General features: G+C 49.6%; 1 protein-coding gene across 1 annotated transcript in view; it reads left to right on the forward strand.

The window, feature by feature from the left end:
• The window catches only part of AFAP1L1 (actin filament associated protein 1 like 1), a 64,614-nt gene that overhangs the window by 13,775 nt on the left and 37,626 nt on the right, over positions 1-13,213 (forward strand). The window contains exon 2 of the mRNA XM_032395349.1: positions 12,705-12,833. Coding sequence (XP_032251240.1) covers positions 12,705-12,833 — 129 coding nt within the window. The remainder of the gene's footprint in view (positions 1-12,704; positions 12,834-13,213) is intronic.

Below are 13,213 nucleotides of genomic sequence, written 5' to 3' on the forward strand. Positions count from 1 at the left end.
CAGCCTTCTGCCTAGTCTGTGGTCCTTCTCTGAGTTCTAGGTTGTCAGTTAATCTGTCCCCAGTGCACCTGCCATGTACCCATTACTGTGCTGGGCACTGGGCAACAGGGGCAGACACTGAATCGGGCACCATCTCTACCCTCATGGTTCACAGTTTAATGAAGAAGGATATTGAACAAGTGATCTGCTCTGGAGGGTGTAACAGGATGACCTCACCTGTCCAGGAAAGCAGGACAGCCCTCCTGGAGGAAGTGGCATCTCAACGAACCCTCAAAGGATGAGTGGGCACTATCTGGGGAGTATGAGAGATTTTAAATAACAATGAGTCAACTTGGTATGCATCAGGAATTGTTCTAAGACTGTACAATACTCCACTGGGTCCACACAACAACCTGTAAGGGGTGGGTATTACCATTATCCCCATTTTGCAGATGAGGATACACAGAGAAGTTAGGTAACTTACCCAAGGTCACACAGTCAGTACTTGGCAGCAGAGAATAAGCCATGCAGAGGAAATACCATGAACAAAGGTATGGGGTGGGGGGGGGGGCATCTCAGATAGTGAAAATAGGTAAGAAATAGTAAAAAGCAACTTTAAAAAAAAACCATTGAACATAACAAAGATAAATACACAGTATGTTCCTAATAGTGCAACCTGAGGCATCTACTGATGATTTTCTGGTTCTTTTATCACACTGAGGTTTCTGTGGGCTCACTGTCAATCTAGTCCTTTGCCTTCTGAATGGGAATGCTGTTCTTCAGTCTCCTCTCTTGAATCCTACAGAGGTTCTGTTGCTCATTTGGGGAGAAGGAGGAACAGGTAGCATATATACTAATAATCACAATTTACTGATTTATAAAACTTCAGTGCTCTCACTTTTCCCAGACTTTGTGAGATTTGAGTCTCACGAGAGGCCTGAGAGGTAGGCAGGACAGCCGTCATCACTCTACCTTAATGTTACAGAAATTGAGGCTCAGAGACACGGAGCAACTAGTCCAAGGTCACACAGCCAGTAAGTGTGGAGCTGGGGCTTGAGCCCTGAGCTTTTGGTTCTAGATCCTGTGTTTTTTCCTCTACACCAAAACACAGTGGAGAGTGGGAATCTGGAACGTTTCAAACGTGGCACTTGGGACCTCCAGAAAGTTTGTTAGCCTCTCTAGGCCTCAGTTTCCTGTCAGTAGAACCGGGATAAGAAGAGCTCCTACAGGGCTCCTGCAAAGATTAAATGAAGTAATAGACACAGAGTGGTGGCCACAGAGAATATTCCAGTAATGGAATATCATACAGCACTATGAATGAACACAATGCCAGCCAACAATATGGGTAGATCTTAGCAGGATAATAGTAAAGAAAAAGTCACAAAGGATTACCTACAGCATTATATACCCTTTTAATAAAGTTAGAAACAACTACAGATTTTTAAAAAGTTTCTGTGGCTATGTGTAGTTGCAATAGCACTATATATAAGGGAAAGCAAGGATGTGACAAATACAGCATTCAGGATGGCTGTGAGGCTAGGTATCGGAGGCAAGAAGCCTGGGATCGTAGTTAGAGGTAAGATATCGTCTGAACCCCGGCTTTTGCTTTGAATGGTAGATTTGTGGGTCCTTACTACATTAGCAAAAATAACTGATTCCATAACTAAGTAAATAAAAGTGGAGCATGCTTGAACCAGTGAAGACAGTGTCTCATGAAGCAAGGGTCAGGATTACCTCAATTCTTACCCACCTGAAGTTCTATTTATTTATTTTTTAAAGATTTTATTTATTTTAGAGGGGCAGGGGAGCATGTGTGAATGGGGGAAGAGACAGAGGGAGAGAATCTTCAAGCAGACTCCCTACCGAGCCTGAAGCCTAGAGCCTGATGGTGAGCTCGATTCAGGGCTTGATCCCACAACCCATGAGATCATGACCTGAGCAGAAACCGAGGGTCGGATGCCTGCCTGAGCCACCCAGGCACCCCCTGAAGTTCTATTTATAAAAAGAAATAAAAGTGGCAGGCACGGTGCCCAGCTTGTGGGAAGCAGTCAATAAATGCTCACTGTCATGCTTGGATATCTTTATTATTATCTGCATTTTCTGCCCACCCCTAGCCAGATGTCCTCAGCGTCTGCCCTAGGCTAACTGGTGGGATGGGTCCTCAAACTCAAACTTCTCAGAAGCAGAAAGCCCCGTCCCATCTAGGCCTCAGGCCAGGTACCCCATCCTGTGAATGGACATCAGTGGGAAAAGTCCTGAGGGGCTCACTGCTGGTTCCAGCAAGCTTTGGGGGTAGAGCGCCCCCACCCCCGTTAGAAGAAGAAGGCCAGCAGCTATTACAATGCAGCAATTGGAAGCTTAGGCTCTAGAGTTAGGTCTGGGTTTGGATCTGGGTTCTGCTGGTGTGTGCCTTTAGGCAAACGACCCAGCATCCCTGAGCCTCACTTGGTTCATGTGTGAAAACAGTATCTACCTCACAGGGTCATTATGAGAATTAAGTGAGGTCATCTAGACAAAATGCTTAGCACAACATCTGGAACATCACTTAAGAGCTTAAAAATACTACCTGCTTTTATCATTGGGTATCCCAGGCCACTCCCAGGATGGCTTCTGCCCCCCTCTGATGAAGGAGATGGTGCAGACTGCCTCGGACGGCAGCCACTGCCATCTTGTGCGGGGGGGGGGGGGGGGGTGAGCATGTGTGGGTCACAGTTTTCCACTTCCTCCTGAACCCTTTCCTTTGTGAGCTAAACAGGGAGGAATCTGCAGACAAAGGAACAATTCTGGGAGAGCCCAGTCCCACAGCCAAAAGCTATTTCCTCGGAAGTCAGTGGCTTGCCCCACCCCCTCCTGTCTGGAAATGGCTTCCCTGGTGGCCCAGGGCTGGGACACCAGGTGCCCAGAGCGAGAGCTGTGCTGGTGGATGGCGGGGCCTGGGCAGAGCTGCTGCTAGAAAGGCCATTTAAGATGTGGGGCTTCCCTGAGCTTGTCACCCTGGCCTGACTCCTACCAAGAGAGTCCCATAAAAGGCCCCCATGACCTGCTTCCCAACTGACCTGTGACCTCCCTGTCTTCCTGAAATAACAGATCAGAGAAGTGTGCTACCCTAACATCCTTAATAATGATCCATGGTTTACAAACCCTTCCCCTCCTCACATGAACTGACACATGGGCCTCCTGAGCCCCTCCTCACAGAAGCAGAAGGGGACGCTCAGAGGGGTTGAGCGCCTTAACCCAGATTCCACACTAGCAGATGGGAGGCATGGCCCCAAACCAGTCCTCTCAGACCAAACCCCGAGGCCTCCCCCTCCTCCTTCCCACCTCCCTCCCTTAGGAGTCTGCGCTTAGGGCCTGCAGAGTCAAACCTGCACTGCTCTCTTCAGCATAAAGGATATTGAGTTTCCTGCACCAGCTGTAATGAACACACACCAAAGCCTTCCAAGGTGACCTCCCCCGGCCCTCCCTCACACAGGGGCTATATTTAACTCCTGGAAAGCAGTCAGCACCAAGGCACGGGCTTTGCAGCTGGGCTTCTCTGCTGCTCCTTTTTCATTCTTTTCCTGCCCACATGAGCCGTGGTCTTCCCCAAACACTCTGGGACAACAGGAAGTGTTTGTTTTAGTGACCAACAATGTTGGTCCCACCAGCACGGTTCCCTCTGCCATTGTGCCCACTGTTTGGCCTTCACTTGGGCTCCAAGAGAAGTGCTTAAGAATTCGGAGGAAGTGAGATGTTCACGTGGCCCCCAATAGGTAGATTTGCTGCAACTTGGAAGAGACTGTGAGCAAGGGAAGGAGAGATGTCTGCACCCACAAAGTGAAGGGGCAGTTCTGCAGGCCTTCTGTGTGGCATTAGCCCAGATCTGGGTAGCTAGGAGTAGTGCAGTGAGGGACCACTGGGGCGGGCACCCCTGAAGAGCTCCTCCCTGTTCTTCCCGTTCTGCAATCTGCAGTTCCCACCCCTGTAAAATGGGGCTGGCCCACCTTGTCATAAGTATTAAATTGTGTAGGGGCACCTGGGTGGCTCAGTTGATTAAGCGTCTGCCTTCAGCTCAGGTCATGATCCCAGGGTCCTGGGATCGAGCCCCCTACGTCGGGCTCCCTGCTCAGCAGAGAGCCTGCTTCTCCCTCTGCCTCTCCCTCTGCTGCTCCCCCTCCTTGTGCTCTCTCTCTGTCAAATAAATAAAATCTTTTAAAAAAAGAATTAAATTGTGTAAATAATACATGTAAATCTCTTAAAGCAAAGGGTGACACAGAAAAACAATGTAAGAGTAGTATAAACAGCCAACATTTATTGAGACCCTACTATGTGCCAGGCACTGTTTTTCATGCATTAGGGCTCGTTCCCACTGATGAGGTACATAGGCTCATAGGTCACTAGTGATGTACATGAGGCCCGGGGTGGTAATGTGAGTGTCCCAAAGGTGCACAGCTAGGCAATGGGGGGTCGTGGAGGAGACAGGACTTGAACTCAAGTAGTTTGGGTGGCTTATTATATGTTAGTCTTATTATTTCCCAGTTTCTATGTTAGGATTAAAACCCACCAACTACAAAATGGGCATCACTGAATTTGTTGGCAGCCGTATTCACACGAGGGATACAAGCTCAACCAAATAGGGCTTGGGGACCTTAGCCAAGTCGGAAATTGGACTTCTGCTTCCTTCTGTTCCCCCGGACTATTGTTACATATTTTTTTTTCTTTTTTTAAGCATCTTTTTACGATGCTGATCCACTATTATAGACATGGTTTTTAAATCACATTAACTAGCTGCTAGACGGGCGCCTGGGTGGCTCAGTTGGTTAAGCGACTGCCTTCGGCTCGGGTCATGATCCTGGAGTCCCTGGATCGAGTCCCGCATCGGGCTCCCTGCTCGGCAGGGAGTCTGCTTCTCCCTCTGACCCTCCCTCCTCTCATGTGCTTGCTCTCTCATTCTCTCTCTCTCTCAAATAAATAAATAAATAAATCTTAAAAAAAAAAAAAAAAAAAAAAAAAAAAAAAAAAAAAAAAAAAAAAAACTAGCTGCTAGACTATGAACTCTTAAGTTTGCTTCAAGAATTCATTCATTCCACAAATAACTTAAGCATGTACGCTGTGTCAGGTACTAACAAAAGCTGGTGCTATTCCTGCCCTCGAGTTCAGGCTCAAGTGGGGGAAGTTGATCTTAATTGAAGAAATGCATCGTTAAATGTAACATTTCACCAGGGCACATACCACAGGGAGAGTGATGTGTAAAATAGGGGGAAAGATGTGATGGAGAAGACAGGGGAAACTTCCCTGAGGCAGTCATGAGTGAGCAGAGAGCTGAAGAGGGCATCACTGGTTGGCAGGAGAAGGGAGTTCTGACAAGCAGAAGGAACAGCATATGCAAAGGCCCTGGGTTAAGAGGCTGAGGAAAGGAGCATGAAGGCAACCTGGCAGGAAGTCTCTCTGGAAGGGTCTGCAGAGTTGGAGGGCCACAGGAAAGGGTTCCTCTTCCTTCCCTACCCCCCCCCCCCACCCAAACATTGAGGTCACACCTGCTAAGTGGACTGCTTTCCTTTCCAGGATGCCTTGCCTCTCCACCCTCCCAATGGGGTCATACCTCATTAATGTGCTAGCTTGTTAAAGCACAGGATACAGAAAGTCATCTCTCAAATCATGATCAAAAATTTTTAAAGTAACACATTGGCACTTTACCCAGCTCAGGAGCCTTTATGGGCTGGAAATTGGGTTATTTTGCTGTTTGGAAAATGAGAAAGAAAATTTGAGTAAACAAACAAAACATGTAAGCCCTTTTGTAAGCACCACATACTGACAACTTTCCTATTTTCCATTCTTGAATCATGCTTGTTGCATATTCTCTTACTTTGAAAACAAAGAAGGATGAGTTATCTTTGTCCTAAAGAGGCTTGTCAAATAAGGAGATGGGGGAAAGAGAAATTGTATTTCCTCCCACTGCTTTGCATTTAATGACATTGTAACTTGCAAGCTATTTCCAAGCATTTTCGTAAATTCCAGAGTCTGGAAGTTGCCCAGGAATGAGATCACAAATCAGGGCGCCCACTAGGCTGACCAAGTAGGTGCCAAAACAGGGGTTATTATTCCTGTGGTTTGCAGAAGGTTAATTATTCACTTCTCTTTTGTTATGGAAATTAGACTCTTTACCTTTGAGATCTCTAAATAAATCCAGCTAGAACCCATACCGGCTATGATAAAGAACTTTGGCTTGAAAGCTTCATTCATGCTGCATGGGGGTATGCAGTCCTGGGAGCAAGTAATAGTGCTTTTTGCCTGTGGCTTATTTTCTGCTCCGTGCCATCTCATTTTGATTTAAATTAAGTGGGGAGGGTGGAGGAGCAGAGAGAAAATTGATCTTCGTCTTCGTTGGGTATTCACCAGTAACAAGCAGTTAGTGGTCTAATCTTAAATATATTTTAAAATAGGTTTCTAATTTTATTTGGCAAACTTTTTGCATCCCAAAGAACAATTATCACCCATCTTGGGTTTCCGAGCCTGTCTGTCCCACTTAGGGAAAGATTGAAGTTTCATAAACAATGATTAAACCATTTCTTCCTGTGGTTTTTTTTTCCTCACTGGAATTCACTGTACCTCCCTAAGGCTCAGCTAAACCAAACAAGATCAATGAAATGTATTCGTGGTTCTAAATAAACTTTAGACATAAAAGATAATGCTGTCCCGATGCCCCAGTCTGTCCTCAGAAAGCAGACAGGACCTGGAACAGGAGTGAAGGTGGGAGGGGGCGGGTTAGGAATTGGTGAAGGAAATCCTTCCCCACTGGGGACAGCAGGGACAGGTTTCCCCTCCAACTGAAAGATGTCCCCTCATCTGGTATGGGGGGGTCCTTGGGGTATGAGCCCCCTGAGGAAAGGGGCTACACCACCTTCTACTGCCATAGCTACCCTAAGCTCAGTGTCAGGCCCAGATCTATGAACTGTCAATGTGGTGAGGCTTGCAGAGTCCCCGTGGCCCCAAACACCCCCTCCCTGCCCTCCTTTGTGCCCCAGCACCCGAAACTCTCTGGAGGTCACACGTGAATGGCGAGGCACCTGTCCAGTGCACTGAGCCCCCTATGCGTGGCTTCCTTTCATCTTTACAATCACCGTGTGAAGCAGTTACTGTGATTACCCCCACGGTCCAGAAGCTTGGACGAGTTAGGAAATTTCGCCAGGGCCACAGCTGGAAACCGGCCGAGCGAGGAGGGGCCAGATGGTGCACAGCCTGTTCTCTTGGCCACTCTTTGATGACTCTGCTAAGTAGCAAGCTTTGTGTGAATTTAATGCTAGGGACTTGGATTTTCAACTGGTTGTGTGACTTATAGCTAAGTCAGAGAAGCTCTTGGACCTCCACTTCTCACGTCTTTAAAATGAGAAGGTTGGACTAGGTCATCAAAATACCATGTTCACTAAATAAATGCTTATCGGACAGTTACAATGACTGAGACATGGTCCCTGTCCTCATGGAGCTTGTTGCGAAACTACGGCAGACCTGTCGCCAAACAGTACCTGAGTGGTGCTCGGGAGTCGGCGCAGTTCCGAGGAGGATCAGGAGATAGCAGCCCTCACGGTACTACGGCCCTGACTGAGTGAGTGCAGGCTCCAGGCCCCGAGGACCGAGTGCTTCGCAGACATGGCTGCCTCGCTCTGCCTCGTCGGGGCTGGCCTCCCCTCGCTCTCACGTGACAGACCAGAAGGCCAGGGCGCAGAGCTCTCCAGCATGCCATCTTGCTACAGCTCGGAAGGCTCGAGAACTGCAGTGCGACGGGTCTGACCCCAAGGACCCAAGCACCGTGCTCTTCTCAGCAAGCTTCCAGGCTCTGGCTATTTATAATCTGTGGGAGCTCTTATTCCCACCTGGACTTGCAGTTCTTTCAAAGGTGAGGTCTAATGATAACTTGTGAGCAAACGAGAAAGGTCTTCCCACATTCCTTATGTTCACAGATGTGCCTTGTAGTATGGGTTTTCTGGCAGAGTAGCTTTCAAAGTTTGAACCTTGGAATCACCTGGAGTACTTATTAAAATGCAGCTTCTGGGGCGCCTGGGTGGCTCAGTCAGTTAATCGTCTGCCTTCGGCTCAGGTCATGATCTCAGGGTCCTGGGATCGAGCCCCACATCAGGTTCCCTGCTCAGTGGGGAGCCTGCTTTTCCCTCTGCCTGCCACTCCCTCTGCTTGTGCTCTCTCTCTCTCTCTGGCAAATAAATAAAATCTTTTAAATAAAAAAAATAAAAAATAAAATGCAGTTTCTTGGGTCTCAGTAGAGGGTCTATGGAATCAGAAGGCCCGGGTAGGAGGTCCAGGAATCGGCCTTTCCAACAACCCCCACTGGGAGAATCTTATTCTTGCTAAAATTTGAGGCTGCTGTCCTGGCGGTCTGTCTGAGGCCTGGCAGAACCACCTCGCCATATGCACTATACACATATGATTTCTCTCCAAATTAAATTCTGCGATCGTTTAAATCCCTGTGGTTTCAGTTCTCTGGCATTAAAGACAAAGCTGCCACGGAAGGCATTGCCACATTAATTGCCCCTGAAAGCCAGTTTTTGGGGGGAGAGCTCAAAGGTACTACCTTTGAAGAGCCGAGCACTGGCTGAAAGCCTTCTTGTACCATGAGGTATAAGGGGCCCTCTGGGATGAGATCCTGCTGTTAAGTCAGGTTGATGCTCTGAGCCGCTTGTTTTCCTTCTCTGGATCTTTACCGTTAGGCTCTGAAGTTCACAAACAGTCCCAGTGCAGAGAGACCCACTGAGCAAGAATTTTAGCCCCCCAATAAGAGCCTTCCACCCATCCGGTGCGGGGACCCCAGGTCAGGAGCCCTGATGAAGTCATGGCCCAGAGCCCCCAGCAGGAGGGTTTTGAGGGGCTACTTGCCTCCTCCCTGCCTCAGCCTGGCCTCCACTGCTCTGAAACCATGTTTTCTGATGGAAGATTCTGGCACAGGGTGTACACTGTGAAGTCAGACCTGGGCTCAAGGCCTGGCCTTACCATTTACCAGCTGGGTGGCGTCACTTTTCTGAGCCTCCATTCCCTCCCTCATGGGACACAGAGCACAACCTACATCCCTCCTGTGCAGTTTATGAGCCTGAAATGAGAGGGTGCACCCTAATTGCCCAGCACACAGTCACTGCTCTGCCCTGGGGAAGGGTTCTCGCCCATTTGCTGAGAAGTCCCCTGTGGCTCACGCTCCCTTCGCTAACCAACTTTGGAAATGCTGTGGGACTCCCCCTTGGCCACCTGCTGACTGCCGGGTCCTTCCAGGCCACAGATGCTGCCACGGGCATCTGCTTCTCCCAGGTTCCCTCAGTTCCCTCTTTCTCCTTTGCTCTGTTTGGACTTTTGTGATCACGTCTCCATTCAACAAAAACACTTAGAAGTCAGGGTCCCATGTTAGGAATCCCATTAACAATCAGGGAAAAAATAAAGAGTTGTTAACAAAGCTTGGGTATTAAAACTCCCATCTGTCAATGCAGAGAACTCACTCAGAACCTAACTGTTCTTACTTTAGAAACAATTGCAACAAACCTCAAATTAGAAGCAGGAGAGCTTTTAGAAGCAGGAATGCTGCCGACATAAGCACTGGCTGATAACAGCAAGAATAAATCTTTGGGACCTCAGACCGAAATGAGAGACAGAGAGGGTGGGAGGGAGGTGGGGAGAGAAGGAAGGAGGAATGGACACAGGGACAAGACTTAGCAATCCCAGGTCATTCATTGAAGGACGGCGATTCTCCGAAAGGTGTGGTTGGGGATGCTTCCTGGGAGTCCACAAGGTCAAAACTATTATATAGTACTCAGACCCAATATGCCTTTTTTCACTCCCATTCTTTCTATGTTTACAGTGGAGTTTTCCAGAGGTTGTGTTGCATGATGACACAGTAGCTCTGAAGGCCAATGGGATATGTGCCTGTGTGTTCTTGTGGTTTAAAATTTTCTCAGCTTTGTTAATACAGTCAATATTGATAACTATGATCCCCATAAAACAAAAGTTATGTGGAGTCCTTGATAATTTTCTAATGTGCAAAGGAATCCCAAAGCCAAAAAGTTTCAGAGGGATAAAAGTCACTGTACCCCATAGCCTTGACATTCCCACATGATACCAGAGCAATGTCATGAATTTTCAAATAGGAACCATGGCTGCAGGCCACAAGAAAGCTCCCATGGTCCCCTGCGGTGCCTTCCCAGTAGCATTTACCATGGCCTCCCTCGTGAGTTATTACACGTGTGTGTGTGTGTGGTATGTGTGAGAGAGAGAGACAGAGAGACAGAGAGACAGAGACAGAGAGGGAGGGAGCATACCCACTGAAACAATATCTTATTCATTTTCTAATCCCCTGAGTGGCACATAATTAGGGCTCAGTCAATATCTTAGAACTGAGTTACTGACTTTCAGTGTATCTGGTGAGGGTGCCGGAGAGGTTTGTGATTCCATTTATAAAGATTTCCTTTGCAACAGCTAAAATTTACCTAAGATGCTTTTATGATTTTAAGTGGTTTCCTACTTCAAGGAGGGAAATCTACCCACCCAGAAGCCTTGCTCAGGTGGCATTGCCAGGGCTGGGGCTATGGAGGCAGGAGGGCCTCCAGGTCCCTTGCACTTGGGCCGTGAGGTGAGTCGCGCCCCCTGGCATTGTGCGACTCGACAGCTCTAGGAATCACACAACGTGGAATTAGCCTGGCTCCACCTCTTTCACGCTGTGCAAACATCCCACAGCCTCCCTCGGCCTCAGTCCTCTTCTGGAACACAGGTATCCCAGCAGGACCTGCTCACAGATGAGGCGGGGCATACACAGCCCCTATCTCAGTGCCCAGCAGCAGAGAGAGCTCATGAGGTGGTAGCTGACGGGATCAGCCTTTAGCTCATTTCCAACAGATTTCAGGTGATGATGGAATGCCACAGAGAGACGGCCACATCACATTTTTTCCAACAAGTGCCACTATCTGTACATACGATTCTATTTTTTTAAAAGTCCTGGCGTGGTCATCTGCTCATGCCCTCTCTCATCAAATACATATGGAGCACCAGCACCGAGCAGGCCCCAGACTAGATGCAAAGGAAGTTGAGATTCCAAGGGCAGTCTACCCTGCCTAGAGCCTCACAGCCTGCTGTGGGAGCAGACACTCCTGGAGACTCGCACAGCACAGATCAGCAAGGTAAATACAATGACAGCCGCAACAGCTGACTTGGGATGAGCATTTACTCTGTTTGGGGAAAGGCACTTCTCATGCATGACCTAATTAATCTTCACAGCAACCCTCTAAGGCAGGTGTTATTATGACCCCCTGTATAGAGGTGGAAACTGAGTCATAGGCTAAGTAACTTTCGAAGGTCCCACAATTAATGAATGGAGCGTGAACGTGAACCTAGGCAGTCTGGCTCCGGGGCTGGTTCTCTTATGCACAATGTTATAGCCCCTCTACCACACGCAGACCTTGTAACTGTAAGTCAGAGTCTGGTTGTTTCCTTAGGAGGGCCCAGGGTGGAGAGAAGCACATGGGGCTGGGAGTCCAGAGACTATAAGCCAAAGGCCTGGCTCTTCTGTGGCCTCTGTGTGATTGCAAGCAAGACACTTCTCTTCTCTGAGCCTTGGTTTCTTCCTCTAAAAAATAGGTGTGAACATGGGACCTATCTCAAAACTTGTTGGTGGGGTTGTATAAAATACTGCAAGGCAATCTAGTGAGTGAGGGAGCCAGGGCCAGTCGAGGCTTCACTGGCTGTGTGACCCTGGAAGAGTTACTTAACCACTCTGAGCCATAAAATGCTTGGTAGTATATTTAAATGAAATTATAAGTATGAAGGGCTTAGCAAAGCTCACAAGAATCGTTTGACATGGTTAGCTTTTAGTATTCTGCACAAGTGACTAGCAAGTCACAAAGCAGGATAGTACTACTACTGTAACAAAGCTAGTCTAAGGCGAACCAAGTCCCAAGTTACTGTTTGGGACAGGGACACATCAATGACCTCATGGTTGTGGCATGCTCCAGTCTTTAAAAGACCATGTGCTGTAGGGTTTTGCAACTCCCGTGTGGCCTCAACCAGCGGGATCAGCATCACCGGGGAGCTCACTGGAAATGCAGAATCTCAGGTCCCGCCCCAGACCTGAGCCAGCCTCTGCATTTCGATGAGATCCCCAGGTAATTCCTCTACACACTCAAGTTTGGAAAACGCTGGTAGAGCATGGAAAGACTGGTGGTAACGGTTTGGGGCCTGGGGTAGGAAGGGTTAATGTTTAGTTTGGCTCCCACCAAGGCACCGGAAACAGAAGGTTCCAGAGATTGAAGTGTATGAACTGATGGGACAGGAAGGCTCCCTTCCTGCCTGTGTCCTGGATGGCGGGGGGCTCCAGCCTGGGACCTGCACTGAGCCTCGAGCCGCGGTGGGAAAGGACCCCTGGACCTGGACAGCCGAGGGCATGCTGGGACAAAGGCAGGCCTAAGAGCCTCTGCTCGGGCTGCCTGGGCTCACAGTTGCCAGGCTGAAGCCCGGGGTGTCCGTCCTCAGGCCGAGGCCGTATGACGTCTGAGGCAGAGTGGGGAGGCCCAGAGGAACGTCATGGCTAACTGAGCAGGGCTCTCCCTCCGGAGCGGGTGGCCAGCCCTGGGACAGCTGTGGGAGGGCTGCTGAGGTCTCCGTGTTGCACCCGCCCTGCCCTCTGCCCACCGCGCTGCCCTGGCCTCTGGTGGGTGGGGGCGGGGCCGGATCCTGACCCCGGCCCCGCTGTGCTTCCTCCTCAGTGCTCGAGCAGCTGCTCCCTGAGCTCACGGGGCTGCTCAGCCTCCTGGACCATGAGTACCTCAGTGACACTGCCCTGGAGAAGAAGATGGCGGTGGCCTCCATCCTGCAGAGCCTGCAGCCCCTCCCAGGTCAGCCATCGGCACTCCGCCCCCAGCTCCTCAAGAACCTTCAGGAACTCCCCAGGGCCCGCGGCGCACGGAGGCCGGAGTCTCACAGCGTGGGCACCAAACACTTCCATGGCCTGGCCGGCGTCCCCGTCCCCTTTGTCGTTCTCCACCCTGGCCGGGCTCTTCAGCCCCCTCCATCCGCAGCCCACTGAAGCCCATGTCCACAGCTGCCACACCCACTCACACGCACAGCCCACACTCGTGCACAATACTCCTGTGACGCACTGGGCACACTCGCCAACAGCGCGCTCGCGCAGCTCACGTGACCAGGACGCACAGCGCACCGCTCCCACGCCCCACACCCTCCCACGCGGCACACTCGCCAACAGCGCGCTCGCGCA

Source organism: Phoca vitulina, unplaced genomic scaffold (genome assembly GCF_004348235.1).
Source record: "Phoca vitulina isolate PV1807 unplaced genomic scaffold, GSC_HSeal_1.0 scaffold83, whole genome shotgun sequence".
In the NCBI taxonomy this organism is placed as follows: Eukaryota; Metazoa; Chordata; class Mammalia; order Carnivora; family Phocidae; genus Phoca; species Phoca vitulina.